This window comes from Ruditapes philippinarum, unplaced genomic scaffold, assembly GCF_026571515.1.
Source record: "Ruditapes philippinarum isolate M1 unplaced genomic scaffold, ASM2657151v2 ctg76_1_1_1_1, whole genome shotgun sequence".
In the NCBI taxonomy this organism is placed as follows: Eukaryota; Metazoa; Mollusca; class Bivalvia; order Venerida; family Veneridae; genus Ruditapes; species Ruditapes philippinarum.
Window position 1 is genome coordinate 120,964 of NW_026858000.1, and position 19,963 is coordinate 140,926.

Below are 19,963 nucleotides of genomic sequence, written 5' to 3' on the forward strand. Positions count from 1 at the left end.
CCCGGAATATTTTGAAAAATCTAATGTTTTAAAAATTAAACCCCCATATTACGCGTATTTTATGGATTGGTACATGATTCGTATAATTTTACTTTAAGATTTCTGAATTTGCTGACCCTAAGGTTAAGTTCACGGTTTCGAACGTTTCACTATTTTCGGGGAGAAGATTGTGTAAGCGGCCGGATAGCTCATGGTAAAAGGCCGCGGGAACGGTTAAATTCCAGAAGGCCCCGGGTTCGAGGTTCCCCGGTCAAGGCTGCACATTTTTTTTCCACCCTGTGACATTTGGCGCACAAGGTGGATAAGTACTGGATATAAGCTCAGAGTTTTAATTTACATTTGCTCTGTAATCTGTGGAAAAATTAGGGACGAATTTCCCAATATAGAGGGGTTAACTGGGTTTCACTATTTAGGGAGAAGATGTGGTAAGCGGCCCGGATAGCTCAGGTCGGTAAGACCGGGCGCGGAAGGTAAAATCCGAGGGTCAGGGTTCGGAGTCCCGGTCAGGCTGCACATTTTTCTCAACCCTGTTGACATTTTGGGCTCCCCAACCCGGGGACCGTGACTGCTTATAGCTCAGATTTCAATTAGCATTGGCTCTGTAGCTTTGTGAAAATTCGAGGACGAATTTTCAATATTGTGGTGAAAGTATGTCACGGTTCAGAAACTGTTCACTATTTCGGGGAGAAGATGTGTAAGCGGCCGGAAGCTCAGTCGGTAGAGCCGCGGAACGCGTATTCCTAAGGTCCCGGGTTCGAGTCCGGTCTAGGCTGCACATTTTTCTCACCCTGTGACACATGTAATGTGTATGTTAGGTATATAGCAACAGCATCACTCAGTTTAAATGTATGTACACTGAGGAACTCGAATAGCAACCGTAATGATTCAATAGAAGTTTTCACACAGACACTTGAAAAAAAATCATATTTCAACATCTATAATAACTAGTATTATTATAGATGTTGAAATATGATTTTTTTTCAAAACGGCTTATATTAAGTTTTTTTGATATATATGATCAGTACATGTGCTGGGATTGACAAATATGCATTTTATTTGGATTTTAAAGGCGTTTTGGGCTCCAAACCCCAAGTGTCTGTGAGTTTTCATGGCTCATCTCCACATCTACTCATCCTATTAAAAGCCTAATAGTCCAAGAGCCTGATGAGAGTTAGGTCCACTTGGTTGTTTTTTCTTTTTTTTTTTTTTTATTTATTTATTTATTTATTTTATTTTATTTTTTGCTAATAGATTGATGTAAGAAGGTCAATTATTTCCATTATAAGGTTTGCCACCGCTTCAGTCTCGGAGATTGAGTCTTACCATGATAATTCTACAATTCGTTAGTGTTTTAGTAGTATTCCAAAATGGCGATCATTGGATGAAGACGATCAGTCTCTGTCAATCAATTAGTAAATGTGAGAATAAATGCTAATTTTTAAGAGTGACAGTTCATTCATTTATTACAAATTGCATATCTTAACAAGAAAGTTCCAGGAAATGGTCTCGATAGTGATTAAGTTGCAAGAACTGAGCCTTAATACATAAGTTCCAGCTGTCAAAATAATTTTTCATAAAATCAAATTTCGAGGGGTATAAGCAAAAACCACGTAAATGAAGAATTTGCTGAAATTGACTTTTTCCTATAATTTGGTGAATTTGAGAAAGATGCGTCATGTGTCAAATTTTCATTGAAATATATTGAATAGTTATTGAGATATTGATTTGTGATCAATCCACGTAAAAAATTTTACCCCTACATTTTATTGTAAAAACCAAGTAAAATGATATAAGTGATAATGTTCTATTCCATATAAATGATATCTCGGTGCTAAAACCACTCCTTTAAAGTTACAGTCTTCTTGCAGATCCATTTTTTCAAAGTATACTGTTAACAATTATAGGCTAGAACATCTTAAATACAGACAAGCTTTTTTTGCAGATACAGTATTCTGAAAATCAGTTTATTTTATATCTGCAAAAACCGCGCATATAGAGATACGTCAGTCTTACAGACAAAACTTTAACCTCATGATTATTATTATTTTTATGCAAAAACAGCGTAAATGAAAATAAATGGTTTTTCCTGACAAATGAAACCTTTATTGTTCTTACATTTTAGAACATTATTGAATTCAAAGGTGTTTAATTGGTTTTATCAGGGAATGTGATGATACAAAGGACTCATGTTCAGAGATAAAACAATGTATCTGGTATATTTCTCACATTATTTTGGGGGTAATTATAAACCGAGAGAGATCACAAGAGTTTCAAAATTTGCTTTTGGGAAAATATTTGTTTGTGAAGGTATGTTTATTTATTATTATCATAATTATTATTATCATTCTTGTTCTTTTTGCAATTAATGAAATTTTAAGCAAATAATTATAATTGTAAGAAGAAAAAACATATTTAATAGTTATAAAGGATAATTCCGGTTTCATAAGGCCATCCTTAAAAAAATGTTTGTTTGCAGTAACGCGACCGACTCACAAAATTTGCCCCTACTCAAAAGTTTTTTTTCATGGTCTGGAAGAAAATTTTTTTTTTTGAATCAGAAAATTATTCGTTCTTTTAAAGGTTAATAGAAGAAATAAATTGCTGGTCTTATTAAATTAGAATTCAGTTATCAAATTCAATTTATTAATTTATACCAGATTATCAAAGCATATATTGTCCAGCATTTTGAAAGTCCATGTTTATTTGGGAGTACAGTTCAATAAAAAAAAAAAAAATCGACCTACCTACCCACCTTGAAAATTCTGGGTCGGGTTACTGCAAACAAACATTTTTTTAAGGATGGCCTAAATATTATAAATATATCCTGCAATGTCACTGCAAAATATCGAATCGAAAAATCTTTAATTTGTAAGTTTATTTCAATGATATAGCATGTTTTGAAATAAACAGAACATTCTTTCATAATACTTTATTCATAATAGTTATATTCTACTTAAAAGTCAATACTCATTAAGATAGAATAAAACAACAAGGCTAATATGTCATAATAATAAGTATACATCCGTATTTTTATTTCAACTAAATTATGACAAACTGACTAAAGAACATAATAAGACTATCAAAAGATATTTATTGATTATTGAATTTTTTTTATTCAATTTTAATTGCAGATGCTGTCAGACAGCGAAGATGAGTTTTTCAAATCTTTGGATATTGAAACTATGTTAAATGCACATGGAATTCAGGAAAATATAATCTTGTCTGAATCTGAAAATAAATCAAAGAAAAATGTGGACAGTGAAATAGTTCATGGACAGTCCACAGTTGTCAGTGATAAAAATTCGCCTGTACATGAATCACTTAATCCTGTGGACAATAACAATATCAATGATGAATCAGAAAATGTTTCGCTTAAAACTACAGCCAATGAAATTGAAAAAGAACAAATAAAACCAAACGACAAAAGCCTGCACAAAAAAACGACACGCAAAAATATATATAGTGGCAATAAAAGCGACAAAAATGATAGTGAAAGTGACAGTGACAATATTCCTCTTAGCCACTTAATTGAAAAGAGAAAATTGTTTGACATGGATGCTTCTGATAGTGATAGTGGTTTAGATAAAACATACAGACCTTCCTCAAAAGATCTAAATTCCACTGATTCCGAATATTCGTCCGATGTATCAGAAACCACAAAAAAGACCGGAAACGGAAGGAGAAAACTAAACGTCTGGTGGGAAAAGCACTAAAAAGAAAACAAACAGCGTACTAAATTTCCAAAGCAACGAGAAAAGATGGTTAATAAAAAGAATTCATCAACATCTGTTGACTCTGAAATGGACAAAGCAAATAGTTCAGCAACAATTTCAGCAATAAATGAAAGTATTAAAGAAAACCTTATAAGGAGTGCTAGGGTAAGAACAGCGGAAACTATAATAGATGCGCTACTCACAAAGAACGCTCTTACGAGAGTCAAAGTACCAGGACATGGTAACTGCTTCTTTGAAGCCTCGATTAAATCATCTGGGTCAAGTAACTCTGCCGAGGAACTTAGGAAGTTATTATGCTTACATCTGGAGCAAAACTCTGAAGAGTATGCTTGCTTTTTATTAAACAAACACAGACCTGATGATGATGAAGCCTTTTTGAGTGAGTATCTAAATGAGGTCGAAAATTTAAAACGTGATGGATACTGGTCAAGTAGAGTTGCTGATTTTCTACCGCTTGCGTTGGCCAATCTTGAAAGGAAGTGTGTGATGATATATACAAACAAAGAGGACCAACCTATCATAAAAGTACAACCAACTCTTCTAGCAAGTGAAACAAATGAAAACATAAACCTGGCATATACATCTATTCCAACAATTTTTTAACATTATGATGCATGTATCATCAAGGACATTGCTGACACGCAGAGAACAGGGGACACTACTGAGAAGTCAGGGGAATGGCAGAATGATGATACACTGTATGCAACACCTGTACAACTTACGTATATCAATACCACGCCGCGAAAATCTGCAACTTATAATACTCCGGTAAAGAAGCGTTTAGTAAGGAAACGAAAAGCTACCCCAGAAAACTGGAAGCGAAATATAAGGAAACGCCTAAGATTAAGTGGAAACCAATATATTGCAAAGTCAGGAAAAATTGTACCAGACAAAAAAATAAAAGACTGTGATTGCACAAAGTGTAAATATAAGTGTAATTCAAAGTTTACACAGGAACATAGAGAACAATTATTCCAGTTTTATTGGTCCATGGGGAGCTATGAAAGACAAAAAGACTTTGTTTGTAAAAACATTTCAACCAAAAAAGACAAAAAACATTGCTAAGTGAAAATGGAGAAGTGAAGCAAAAGAAACAGACAGTTAGAAACAATTTTTTCTTTGAACTTAATGGTGTCAACGAACAAGTATGTAAACGTTTCAGTGCAGATAAACTACCGGAGCCTGACGCACAAGAATCAGATGGAGATGACTCAGACTAGCAACAGTGATTGCTTTGAAAAACTATCCTATAAGAATATATATTTTTATCTAACAGAATAAATATATTCCAAATACTTTTGAAAATTCTATGTAAAGTGATGAATGTATAAGTCATTCAAATACTTGAAATTAGGTCATAGTCCTAGTAGTGTGAAAGTCAAACAGTAATCTTTCGAGCGTGGAGTATTTTTTTTTGTTTAAATTGATCAATGGCACAAACATTTTTTCCTATCAAATTCAAATCTTAAATTGTTTAAATTGATAGCTCGTAGAACAAAGAACAGTTACTGTGTTGTCGTTGTCGAGTTTGATGGTATATGAAAACCTGTATAAAAATACGGAATCTAGATTTTCCGACTTCTTTTAAGAAAGGTTTGATGCCAAATGAAGACTAGAAAACAAAGCCTCATGCACTTTGTTAAGGAGGAGCAAAATTATATAATTATAGAAATGTATAACATTTTATAACAAGACATAGGTGTTAGTACAACATAAAACTATGTATAACAACCACTTTATTGTATTAAAAGTATTATCAAATGAACAAAAAGATGGTTTATTATGTTTGCAAATTCATTGCAGATCAATACAACTCTCTTTCTTTCAATTTATGTAAAAAATATAAGCTTACATGAACAGAGTTTCTCAAACGACTTGCTCTTTGCACGTTTAAGTTATGTCTGTTATTCAAAATGTTTCGTGGAAAGACCTTGTAAAATGCAATTACTGTGATTTTGCAGACGATTTGTGTAAATCAATTAAATATTTTGTTTATGCTAAAATGTTGCACATCTACACACGAGTTTTTTGCAGGAATTAATAATGTGTTTTTTCAAAACATGATCGTGGAAGAAAATCGTATATGTTTTTGAAAGGTTTTTTGCAGGCAAAAACAGTTTTTACCCTTTTGAATATGCTTCAAGCACAAATAATGTAGATTTCATATGCTATGTTTGTGCATAGAATTTTTTCTTAAGAAGTAACAATTGTCAAATGTGGTAAAATCAAGTATATACAGAAACATGGTTTTTGCTCTACAGATTTTTTAAAAAATGTATAAAACTAACATGCAAAAAAGAAGTTTGGTATATATTGTCAATTAGGATAAAGATAAGAACTGGAGACTTTTACACCATTTACCAGAAACATTAAGCAGTATTTCAATTAAGTAGTAACATATAATTCTAAGGCAATGACAAATAAAAAGATTTTTTCATCATACTGAAATATTTCGAATATTACATCTACGTGGTTTTTGCTTATACCCCTCGATTTGTAAACAAACTCAACATGTATGTTACATCTAGAGTACATTAATTTGTCACTCTCTCAAATGATCCATCTGCAAATCATAGACGAAGGAGGTAGGATTATAGACTGGTTAAAATGTTTGATCGGACTTGTGACATTAAAAAATATTAGAAAAATAATAAAGATATTTCTTTTAAACTTTGTTTATTTATTAAGCATAATATATGTCATAAACAGAAAGAAAAATATTTGGTTATTGTCACTTTTGTTAGAATTATTTTCACTTTTTCATGTTTAATAACTTATAATTGAAGTCTTTAAAATAAAAGATGTGTTACATACATGTATGCAAAGTAAAACAAAATAATAGGTTAATTAAATAACTTCTTTACAATACATGCTCTACTGTAAGTGTAATTAATTGCGCCAACATCTCCAAGCATACATTTCATTAAATTTCAGAGGAAACTTCAATGTATAATGTTCAGTATCAAAGAATTGTCAAAATATACTGGCATGCGAGAAGTTCCCGTACAGAAGCAGTACCCGTATTTTTCATTTAAACGCTTGATTTTTACTTGCATTCTTCAAAAATTCATTTCAAATCAAGCAGATACATAAACGAGACAAAATCTAAGTGTCAGTTCGGCAGTACGTATATAAAGTCTCATTTTAAATCACTTTCACCTGTGCGTCGTCAAAACGTGACCTTGTTTTCTCTGGGGGATTCCGTCCTTGTGCGCATGCGCAAAAATACTTACACGTGAGGCTTGTTAAAGGGTTTTCCACTAATACCACCTGTTTACAAATAAGTAAATGTGATGTAAACTTGTTTAATTATCAGAATGTTGACCAATATTACTATATATAATAATTTTATGGCTTTGATGCGTAAAATATCATGCATACAAGCATGCTATTGCATGTGAATGCGTTGGGGTAACGGTACCGGGTAACGGATACCCGCGTTTAGTCTACGCTCTATTTCCTGAATTACATCTATTCATCTCTTAGATAATGGTCTGTTCAACAATTGTAAATGAAAAATAGGTCCGATATAATAAAATTGTATAATTATAATGGGTAAGATTTTATGTACGGGAACTACTTCTCTTCATACAAAATAATGGATAATTTCGGTACCCCATATGAGGCCTCATAACTAAGGGTTATAGTATGTTTAGAACATGATGGAATTTTCATGATTTGTGTGACGAGCTGAATATTGATTTAATGATCAACATTATTTTTTGTCCAATCACATTGTAGTATTTTTCAAATTTCTGCTAAGTCTAACTTTGGTTAATGTGTACTAACTAAATAAAATTCACTTAATCTGTTGTCTAACCGCAGTCTAACAAATTTTAATAATGCATTATATTAGGGAGGAGTTAGAGGTATGGTTTACACTCTGATTTGTAAAATGTCAACGTTAGCAAAACAACGCCAACATAAAAAAATTAGTCGAGGTCAGGTGGATACAATCAACTGATTTATTACATAGATAATACATGTTGGGTACGCAGAGACAAATGATTGCATATTGACTTTTTTATATCATTTGAACTCTAAGAAAAATGACTGTTATAAATTGCTGACTGTTTTAAACTTTATATTTTATAGAAAAAGTAACCAAAACATTATTTTCTTTCACTTGATAGGAATAAACTGCATTAACAATCATTGATATCAAGAATACAATGATTACAATTTTTGGCTGGAAAACTTATTGAAAATGGACTCCCTTCACACAGAAAAAATGAACTGTTTTTAAAATGAGCAAATCAATAGGGATTTTAAATGTTAGTGAATAACTTGAAGCTAATAAGGAATTTGTATCAATGAATAATATCTAATGTATTTTTTTCTCACATTTTCCATTTAGTTTAAAAGGATGTACACATTTCATTAACTCCATAGTTTTTACCTAATTGCATCGTTTCCCTCGACATATTATAAACAAGATAGACATTGTAGTAGAAAATGTGCCTGGGCCATTTATTTAGCTTATCTAAATGTGACATGTTAGCAACTTGACAAGGTGTAGACATGTTGTAGAGCGAAAGGGTGGAGCTATCGGTGATTTAGAGAAATGCCTTGTTGTTAGTTGGAAAAAATAATGTTGATCATTAAATAGGTTAATGTTTAATAATATGCATTAACAAAAATAATTGGTCGCCTGCCTGCGGCAGGCTTGACCAATTATTTTTGTTAATGCATATTATTAAACACTAACCTATACGTGTAACATTCAAATTTTGGTGAGTGAGCGTAATAAAAAATAATGTTTAAGTAACTGTGATTTTTATACGGGAACTGCTCGCATGCCAGTATATATGACAGAAACAGAATATTAAATTAAAATATATACATCATGTAGAATAAAGTTACTGGCGCAATAATCCTGAGCAAAATGAAGAATTGAATTCTTATTAGATAGATTGATACTTCTTAATGATTAATGTGTATGTTAGTTATTAATTTACATAAAATTAGGGGACTGGTAAAGGGGAGAATACTCTGTCATTCTTCTCATTCATAATATATGTAATATGAATAAATATTTTTACTAATTAAAGTACTTTTTTTAAACTTCTCATGTTACAGATGAACATCCTTTAGACAAGTGGTATAAAAACTGATAAATTTATGATGAATTTGTCAGTAATTGTGTCTGGATTGGTAGAGAATGTCACTGGAGGGGCAATGATGATGAACAATAGTTCTACAACATCTAATGTAGTGAATACTCACACAACCCAGAGGATAATTGAAGATGCTGTATTTGGTAATGATTCACTTATATCAACAAACTGGACCCAGATGGCGCTTGGTTGCCTGAAGTGGAAACCACCAAATCACACTCTATTCCAGGTGCATACACTTAATACCTGAAAGGTTTTTTTTTTAAATACAATGTATAAGTAAAATTTTCTTTTTGTTGTTACACTTGTTATTTGCTTTCTCTGAATTGACACTGAATAATGTGATTACAATTACCAAGAAAAACATTCTCAAATTTAATGATATAGTAACAATGTGGCTGGCCATGGCACAATAGCAAGCAAAGTTCACCAACACTGACAGTTTTACCAATTGTTAGTAAATATTGAGTATCTGACCAAAGAGATTGCAGGGCAAAATCCCACCAGAAAAAAACCCACCCAGTTAAATTTTCCAGATTAAACCCCATCTTGATCTTGTCATATATAATCATGTTGACATTGAGAAATTCCTAGGCTTTTGTCTCTGTGTAAGTAGAAAACAAAATTCCACTGAGCATTTGCTAATTTCTGTTACCATTACTGATGAAAGGAATATTTAAAGCAATTTTCACCATTAAATTGAGGCAATATACAACGTACATGTATGCAGCTCCAAATGCCATCACATATGTTACATGTACCAGGGTTGTGGCCACACTTACTATTGTGTTTAGTTTGATAAGAAACATTTTTTTCTGTGCATAATGAAACACTATTTGTATTTTGCAGGTTGCAAATTCACTGCTTTTCCTTGGCCTGCTATCCCCACATATAAAACATGGTGTCCTCTGCTTACATACAGCGTTTACATTTAGTAAGTACTTGTAATTAATTTTATTAACTGAGCTATTTTGTTTGGGAGAACTTTACAAGCTTTTTATCCCCCCACCATTTGTCTATTTGTCATATTTTAAGTTTAACCTTAAAGGAATAGAAATGGATGGATTGATGTCTGTCTAATATAAATATTCATCATTTAAAAAGAGGTACCATGACAGTTTTTCTGTTGACATCAACCCTATAAGTGAGAAATTCGTGTTTTAAGACATTATTTTTTACTTGAGAAATAAGTTCATGGGCGCTGCCATTTTGGCGTTCTATCATTCTCGCGAGACAGACGAGACCGAGATTGTGACGTGTTACACCCACTTCCGGTTAGTTGTACACGCTGGTACAACTGAAATATATCTTGGTGAAGAACTTATCAATCTTATTGCGTACATTATATATTATTTATGAAAACATCATATGGAACTGAATTGCTTTAATTAATTAATTGAAGACGCCGCGACAATAATTATCATTTGTCCGATTTTCAAGCTTGATGATGATCCCACCACATGATTTAAGCAATGACTGCTTAATTTTCAAAGATAAACCATTAATTTAATTTGGGTACAGGAGAAACTTCTTCAAATTGACGATATATCCTTTTATTTTGTACTTAATTTTCGCTAGACAAGCTGTCCGAATAGGGTACATCGCCGGTCATGTATCTTTTTTTTCAGCGTAAAATATCAACTAAATCCAATATGCAGAGATCTACTGAGGACGCGATTTTCCGCCATTGACGCTAAAAATGAGAATGGTGAGAATGGCGCAGGAAAATCGGCAGCCAGACTAACATCGTATGAAAACAAAAATGCCCGTTAGGTTATTTAGGCACCCAATCAAAACTGGTACCAACAGCAAAAGATTGCCCATTCCCCTGTAATTACGCATATTTTCGGGTTTATCCAGTTCCCTATAGCATTTTTCCACGTTATCTACTTACGCAATTCCTTTCCCACACAGATACGCATTTCTACTACCGTAAATTTAATCCAATAAAATAAAAAATCATAAATCTACTTAATAATTAAAATAATTATTGGTAACTGAAAAAAAATGTGTTGCTATTTTATGACATGCTGTCATTTACCGCATAATTCGACAGTGTGGAACTTAATTTCCCCTAAGGTCATTCAGTTCACCGATGAAGCGTAAAAAAATGGTGTCTATTTCGTCATTAGAATATTTGACAAGGGTGATTAACCAATCAGGGCAACATTGTGCATGATCAAAAGGTCTTTTCGGCACAGAGGCATACAAAGAGCAATAAAAATCGTCAGTACACAGTGTGACAGGAACATTTGGTGCAAATAAGGATCAATTAAAATGGACAATGCACAGTATTAGACATAAGTAGTAAGAACCAGCAATTGTGTGAATAAATTATGCAAATTAGATTTTTGAGCAGCCAATAAAAATGTTTTGCCTGCAATTCATATTACGCTACGATTACGCCAGCAGCATCATACGTTGACAGACATATGTTAACAATTTACTTTTCAAAAGAGTTGCTTATATTTTTGAAATGTGTACATCAATTATAACATATTTTCACACCTTTAAATTTGAAAGTCAGAATCAAACTGCAAAAATTAAATTACATGTACTATTAAGAACATGTTTTAGTAGGATTTTTATAATAATGATAATTATCGCCGTTCAATAATTAACAGCCAATTATTCGTTGGTGCGTTTGTTTATTTAATTGCATTATTTGATTGTGAAACTTTGTTAAATAATAACATGTGTATTTATTAAATCTGTGAAATATTGTTTAATTACATTAAGATGAGACTTTAATGAACATAGCATTGTTTGGTTTGGAGTAACGGGCATCACTGGCCTGAAGTGGTGCGACCAGTAGACGTTGATTTTTTTTGTTTCTTTATTTATAATTTTTTTTTTTGGATATTGTTACGTATTTTGAACCATAAAAAATCTCCTCTCTACCTCCTGTGAAAATTAAATTGTCTGGTCAATACTTAATTATTTTAATATTTCCCTACGATTCAACTAGATTTATCATGAATCTAAAGATGTGGGGAAATGACATCACGCGCACCTGTTTTTATACGGCCAATATACAAACATGGCCTCGCTTACCGATTTGTAGAAATCGGTAATTTAGCGATTTAAATTTTGTTATCATTCGTTTAATATTATTATTTGGCGGCAGAAAATTTGCAGATTTATTATTTATAGTATTCTTTTTCTGAAATCAAGTTTTTATTCTAACCTTGTCTTTCCCTTTAAACTATAAGTTTATAACAAAGATGTCCTTCCGTCTACGGCCTTCCAACTTCTTGGTGTATGCACTTTGATGAGCTCTTCTGGCCAGACTCACTTAGAGGTCACAGGGTCATCTAAACATGTTTGTTAAAGAAAGGTTCAGGCACAACCCTTTCATATTGTTATATTACTACATACAGGATACAAAAAATGTATGTTTGTTTTGTCACCATTTCTTTGTCATTACATGAACTGATATGTTATTTATGTTTTAATATTAGTTTTCGTTGACTTTCAGTGTAAAGCTTGGACCTTTTATGATTTATATTGCTGGTTTTGTATAACTAAAAAATAATAATAACTTTTCTGTTCTGTTCTGTATAACTGTCAGTATGGCCTGGAACATTATTTATATTACAGGTTTTCTGTTACTATCAGTGTGGGCATGGATTGTGCTGTGTGCACCAGACTATTTCTCATGGAACTTTGCTTTCATGATTATAAACATCATTCAGACGTTGATGATACTTTATAATATCAAACCAATCAAGTTTGAGGAGGGCATTGAAAGGCTGTACCAGACTGTGTTTCAACCAATGAATGTCTCCAGGTACATGTCCATCTTATTAATATAGTCATACTTCTGTTTGATTGTAGAGAAAGCTTGTGGATTATTTGAACCACAGATAAGTCCACTTAAAGGAACTACATGTAAGCAATACTGCTGTAATATAAGGAAACTTCTCATATCTAATACACAGTAGTAAAGAGTCATGTCATAATAAATACTTCTGAGTGCATATCATTCCCTGAGAAATTGATATAATGACTATTCTTACAAAATAATTCAAGGAGCACTTTCCTCAACCAGTAAAACTGGAAAGTGGCTTTATGACCTTTATAGTGTTGGTGCGACATAAAAACCAACTATAAAAGCAGGAGTATCAAACATTCTAGACCACTGAGTCTAAGAATAGATTCTCTGACCTATTGTCATACTTATAGTTATAAAAAAGGTGTTCACCCCAATAGAAGGTGTTAGTAGTAATACTATCAAATCAAAAACATTTAAAACTTTTTTTAAAAAATATGTCTGGTTTGGTACTATTTATAATGCCATATTAATACTTTACTCTTTTGGCCAAATCATTCAGTGATATCAAAATACATTGTACTTATAAAAAGTGATTTTCATTTGCCTTTTTTCATTTTATTCAAATTACAAACATTTGTTTACTAAATTTTGTAAATTCCAATAACAATCTTGTATTATGTTTTTCCATATTAGGAGATTATTCAAGAAGTTGATAGATAAGAATTTTTGTTTGGAGTCGACACTGTATGAAGGGGATGCATACGCTGCCCAGGGTATCACGAAAACAGACAGGCTTGGTCTTCTTGTATCTGGCACGTATGTACAAAAAATAGATATTTTATATTGCACCGCAAATATATATCTATGATATATATCTATGAGACTTTTTAGTTTCTTGGGAGTTTCTTGTATCTTAAATTAGTAATGGGGGCCTATCAGGCATAATATATTTTTTTAACACAAGAGGTACCAAAACTATTTTGCATGGTCTTGGTCAGTTCTGGTAAGGGTTTCTGTGGATGCATTGTTAAAATATAGAATAAGAACTTTGGATTCTTTAATGTGTAGGAGCTATCCAGTTACCTTACAGAAGGTTGGTGGTTTTTCTCAGGTGCCTGATAATGCCACAAAGCTGTTACCTGCACATTGTCTATGTGACGAAGAAACCAATATAAGTTATTTCTGTAAAGTAACAACTTTTTTAGTAATAACAATAAAACAAAAATATTTGTTTTTCTAAATCTTCCTAAAGAAATGCTTTTTTCTGAGTAAGACACATTAGACTTGGTTTAAATTTGATATGTGATCATTTGACAATATTGGAATGTATTTCTCCATTTCTGGCTACAGAACTTTGTTCTAGTAAGGTTTGTACATATGCTAACACTGTCTAGTGATTTATACTTGTTAAAATTGAAACATAACTATATTTACAGTATGAAGGTGTTCAGTCATCGTAATTTATTACATCTCGTACAGGAGATGGAGTTTATTGATTCACCAGAATTTGAGAGTAGCGTCACTGGAGATGAGAAATTTCAGGTAATTAAAATTGTCTTTTATGGTATATGCTGAATTTGTGTACCAGTATTTTCCCTGTTTTAAATTTGAAATTCAAAATTTATGGAATTTCAATTTGTAAATTTAAAAATTGAGCTACCGGCAGTATAGAGTCTGGCCAGACTGCAAAAATGAGCATGATGGTCAGACTTTATCATGAAATGTGACCTTGACATGCAAGTGACCTTAGCTTTTAAAGTCTTTTATTCAAAATATAAGTGTGATTTATTTACTAATTTTAGACCAAGCCTCATTTTTTAGCTCGACTATTCGAAGAATATGAGAGCTATTGTAGTCGCGTCGGCGTCTGCATTGGTTAAAGTTTTTTGTAAAGTCAAATATCTCAATTATTGCTTGAGATATTCAATTGAAACTTACATTTATTTATAGTAACAATGTACATCAGATTGACAAGTTAAATAACTCTGCCTACAATATTTACAGAATTATGCCCCTTTTTAACTTTGAAATTTTGGTTAAAGTTTTTTGTAAAGTCAAATATCTCAATTATTACTTGAGATATTCAATTGAAACTTACAATACTTATTTATAGTAACAATGTACATCAGATTGACAAGTTGGATAACTCTGCCTACAATATTTTCAGAATTATGCCCCTTTTTAACTTAGAAATTTTGGTTAAAGTTTTTTGTAAAGTCAAATATCTCAATAACTATCAGAGATTTTGATTTGAAACTTAATTGTATGTCACTGACCAAGTACTATAACTCTATCTTGCATTTAGGCTGATTTATCTCCCCTTTTCTACTTAGTCTCTTGGTTAATGTTTGCATGCAAGTTTTACATATCTCAATAACTATTAAAAATATTTATTTAAAACTTCACATATGCATTTAGGGTCATAATTGTAGGTCACTGACCAAGATCCATAATTCTATCTTGCATTTAGGCTGATTTTTCTCCCCTTTTTCAACTAAGAAATTAAAAATGGTAAAGTTTTGCTTGTAAGCTGTTATCTCCATAACTACTGAAGGGTTTGTGCCTTTTTTTGGGACAATTTTATGCATTCATAATAATAAAGCAGTGATTTACTTGATAAAACATCTTAATAACAAGCCTTTGTACCTTTTCGGTCAATTTTATTTATTCATAGGTTAAAGCATTATTGTACTCAATGAAACACCCTTGTGACAATTTTTTCGAATAGTCGAAGCCTTACTGTCCTCAGACAGTTCTTGTTTTATTTGTTAACAGATTTTGTTTTGTGTAAATATCTAAAAATTATTACTATAGAAAAAATTAAAATTAAAAGCATGATTTGTAATGAATATTTCAGTGTTTTATCATTGTATCTTTTGTTTCAGGTGTCTGTATATGCTGCCACTACATGTCGCTACATTTATTGGCCTCGACAGTCACTCGAGTACCTCCTCATGAAGGAACCTTTCCTAGCTACTGTACTCAATACAATCATGGGAAGAGACATCACAAACAAACTGTATGCTCTCAATAGTAGGGTCAAGGTAATGGTAGTAGGGAAATATATGATACCTTAGAAATAATACATGTTTTTATAAAGGATTGGCAGTTATATCACACAAGCAAACAATAAATTGTTTTCATGAACATTTGTCAAACTAATAGAAATGATCAAGAACAAAATTTAAAATTAAAATTATATCTGTCAAATTGTGATGGATGAATTGATGACTTTTTTAGGGGCGTCCATGACCAAGTGGATATGGTCGCTGACTTCAAACCACTTGTCTCTCAATGCTGTAGGTGCTTGACTCGCAGGCGTAGTTGGATTCTACATGTGCGAAAGCTATCAAGGTTGGTGGTCCTACTCCGGTGCCTCTTTGTGCCTGAAGTTATGTACCTGAGGGGCACCTACAGTCTTCCTCCACCAGTAAAGCTGGAAAGTTGCCATATGACCAATACTGTGTTGGTTGGACGTAAAAATGGAACCAAATAAAAAAAGATGATTTCTATGGCCTAATGGCAATTAAAGCCAATTAATACATTCTTTCTGAATGTCTTTCAATATCTACTTTTATTTACTGAATTTATTCACACACACTTATTGGGCTCTTGAAAGAATTCAAAATTCCAATTTGTTACATTTGAGACAAACAAATATCCACTATTTCTTTGTATGTTTAAGTTCAGCTTCTTTGCATTTGAATGTTTTACGAGGGTTGTTCAAAAAGTAATAGGACTAAGAGTCTTGCATCTTCATATTCAATTCAATTTAGAATATTTTTATATGTACAGCGATCGAAAAATGTTTTCTTTAATTTAAACATAAAAATATTGAATTCTTATGCTTAACGTGTGTTCCCTGTGTTATTGAATAACCATGGTAACACGCACCCGGCGCAGCACATAAAAAGGTTATTGAAGCTTAGTTGAACTTCTATTTTATTATAATTTATTTTCTTTTTTCCCCCATTTATTCTACCAACACAATTTATTATATATAAGTAACATTATGCCCAAAGTTGACGTCATTCAGACATGAAAAGGCTAAATCATCAAGTTTTGAACAGCAGTGGTTATAACGTTAACTGTAGAAATTTGACGTTCGTTAAAAAACTGAAAATGTGTGCGATCGTTAAACTTTGCAAACAAATTGGCGATACTCCTTCAGATACATATGAAAACAAAAAATTAACACAGTACAATTAATCGGCTATCAGGATACTTGTTCTCAGCTTGCGCAAACAACTCAAAAACTGCACATACGAAATCTCAAACAGGAAAGAATGAGAATGATAGCGGGAAATTGACGGGACGTTAGTGACGTCAAATGAAAAAGCGCTACAAAATGATCGACGGTAAACAGCCCACAAACTGTCTGGCATGTTTTATTTCTGCATTGGGTCTATTGATTCAGTTCTGCCTAAATGATTTGTTTCAAACAAAATTCTATTTCATTTAACTAGATATATGTGTTATCAATATATTAATGTTATAATGATTAACTGTAATTATTGATATTTTCCCCGATTTTCTTTTAAAAATGATACGCTGTTCCTGGTAGAAAAATATACTTTTCAGTTGAAAACTATTGCTATTTTACTTACATAATTATATTGTTTTAAGAATATACGATGATATACCTAAAATAATTCTATTAATCGCTTTTTCATAACATCATAAGTTCATTCCTGTTTAATCTATATTGATTAATATAAGATACAAGAATACGAGAAAAAGCGGAGAGTGGACGGCTATCGGGCTTTTTTTCTCTCGGAGAGTGGAACAAGAATGTGATCGTTTTCTTTCTCGCTTCATCTCTACATATGAGGTCTGGTCAAAGTTTCATGATTTAGACACCTAGAACACTAAGGAGAATTCTTTCAGAAGGGATGACGCTTGATACATTTTGTTTTTATTTTACGACGTCATAAACGTCATCTATTGTACTGTTAGCGTGCGCCGGGTCGCGTACCCCTTGTCATTTGAAATTTTCACAGACTCGCTATTTTTAAACATATTTTATTGATTTTTTCACTGTATATAGAGGATATGTTCCGATATTATTATCTTGTAAAATTGTGCACATAAATTAAAAAATGTGAATAGTAGAACTGTAGTCCTATTACTTTTTGAACAACCCTCGTATATGATTGTATTTTAAGGACCCAAACCAAGATAAGTGTAAGGATAGTGGTATACCTTTGATGTTAGACCCGTGTGGTAAAGTTGGTGATTTAAGATGTACTCTGGCTCAGCTGTCTGGAGCTATGAATGGACGACCTGGTATGAGAGGTGATTTCCACAACCTTGTTGAAGAACAAGAAGAAAGTGATGGTAGGTATATAATATTTGTGTAGATATAGGCATTTTCCTTGCAAGTGACTTGCTTAAGATTCGCCTGAAACTTCATAAAAAAGCTTATTAATTATTAAGGGTTTTATTCTGAAAATATAAACACGTTTTAAGGGTCATAATAATAATTGTTTGTCAGTGACCAAAGCGTAAGGTTACAATTTAAATATGAAAAGAAAACTCTTACTTAAATTAACAAGTACAGTTGTCATAGGGTAGGCAAGAAAATATTGCTTTTGGTTTTTATCAAATTAAATATGACCATTACATGTTTTAATAAAGTTGTAAATAAAATTAGTTTTACAAAGAGCATTTTTGTAATTGTTCATTGTTTTCAGGCCATATAATTTCATTTACAACAAAAAGTTTCATTCATTGTCATTTCATATAGACTTCACTTGCATTTAACCTGCATCATAGATGTTATAAGGTTTGCAATAGGCTTGTCCTATGTAATGGAAACTCAATTAAGATTATATGTATATTGTCACCTTAGTACAATAACTGGTTAACTTCTATTAAATTTAGAAGGAGTTAACTTATTACTGCACTAAGGTGACAATATAATGAATATTTCATTTCAGGTCCATATTCTGCTACTGAGGAAGAAGTAGATTTACTGAATGCCGAGTCAAGATTAACATATGATAACCACCTTGCTAGATCTAACAACTCACTACATTCTGACCATGGTATACACTTTACAGTGAAGGAACAGTCTAGGATACATTTCAATATACCACCTAAATAACAGACTATGGACTATGAAAGGGCTTTTGTGTCTGAAGTGTTAAACTAATGTGAAGACTGTTGTGGTGTTTTGTAATTTAATGGGAGAGTTTTTATCTACATTGTCATTTTTGGTGGGGAAAGCTTTTGACTATCTCCCACTAAATAATGTTGTTTTGAAAAATCACTGTCACTGTTGTTCCGTATAATTGTTGTTTTCTGAATTCTGAGAAAAAACTGGTTCATGTTGTATACTATTTTTTTAAGTATTTGCATGCTTCTTTGTTGTTAATTCAGTGCACATATTATAGTCAGATCTTTATCTCTCACAAATTTATCTTGTCCATGACAGAGTATGCCTCTAAATAGAGCAGTGTTTGTCACCTGTTTGCAAACATATCAGAGCCTACTGTATTTGAATAACTTTAAGTCTTTTTAAGCTTTTAAAATTGAAGTAGCAACAGCAGTTAAAATATGATTTGTTTATAATCATTGAGAATTTCTTGCAAACAATTTTTTGAAAAATCCAATTAGAAATGTGTCTGTAAACTGTTTCTGTCAAAATTGTCAAAAGAAGGAAAGAAAAAGAGTAAATGAATACACCAAATCTTGTCAGCTGAAAGTTTATTTTGGAACTTTTGTTCCTAGGTTCTCTTTTTGTGTGTAGATGGATGTACTGTCTTTCTCTGATGAATTTTCTGTATTTGTTGAACTTTAATAAGTAGCATGATACATTGCTGTTGTAGTGGTTTGTTTCAGCATTGTCTAAGTTATATAAGAAACAATTATTATGCCCCCATTTCGAAGAAAAGGGGGTATATTGCTTTGCACTTGTCGGTCCGTCGGTCCGTCGGTCTGTCGGTCCGTCGGTCCGTCGGTCCGTAGACCAAATGGTTTCCGAGTGATAACTAAAGAACCCTTAGGCCTAGGAACTTCAAACTTGGTATGGTGATTGGTCATGACCAGTAGATGACCCCTATTGATTTTGGGGTCAAGGGGTCAAAGGTCAAGGTCACATTGACCTTGTAAGCAAAAACGGTTTCCGATCAATAACTAAAGAACTTTAAGGCCTAGGAACTTCAAACTTGGTATGGTGATTGGTCATGATCAGTAGATGACCCCTATTGATTTTGGGGTCAAGGGGTCAAAGGTCAATGTCACATTGACCTTGTAAGCAAAAACGGTTTCCGATCAATAACTAAAAACTTTAAGGCCTAGGAACTTCAAACTTGGTATGGTGATTGGTCATGATC

At 32.4% G+C, this 19,963-nt stretch overlaps 1 protein-coding gene across 2 annotated transcripts; it reads left to right on the plus strand.

Moving 5' to 3' along the window:
• The first annotated feature begins 1,300 nt into the window (after nt 1-1,300).
• On the plus strand, nt 1,301-19,496 carry LOC132751744 (popeye domain-containing protein 3-like). 2 transcript variants are annotated; one of them, XM_060741957.1, is made up of 9 exons: nt 1,301-1,418; nt 8,814-9,080; nt 9,701-9,785; nt 12,452-12,641; nt 13,320-13,442; nt 14,063-14,168; nt 15,512-15,670; nt 17,792-17,963; nt 18,566-19,496. In XM_060741957.1, exons 2-9 carry the CDS (start codon nt 8,856-8,858, stop codon nt 18,730-18,732), a joined length of 1,227 nt encoding a protein of 408 aa, XP_060597940.1. In that variant the 5' UTR covers nt 1,301-1,418; nt 8,814-8,855; the 3' UTR covers nt 18,733-19,496. The 2 variants fall into 2 exon arrangements, with proteins under 2 accessions (XP_060597940.1, XP_060597941.1); XM_060741958.1 differs by lacking the exon at nt 1,301-1,418 and adding an exon at nt 6,227-6,319.
• The last annotated feature ends 467 nt before the right edge of the window (nt 19,497-19,963 follow it).

Coding starts and splice junctions, on each gene's coding strand:
- LOC132751744 (XM_060741957.1), top strand. CDS start 8,856: ATGATGAATTTGTCAGTAATTGTGTCTGGATTGGTAGAGAATGTCACT. Junction 9,786..12,451: donor ACATACAGCGTTTACATTTA/GTAAGTACTTGT, acceptor TTTATATTACAG/GTTTTCTGTTACTATCAGTG. Junction 14,169..15,511: donor CTGGAGATGAGAAATTTCAG/GTAATTAAAATT, acceptor CTTTTGTTTCAG/GTGTCTGTATATGCTGCCAC.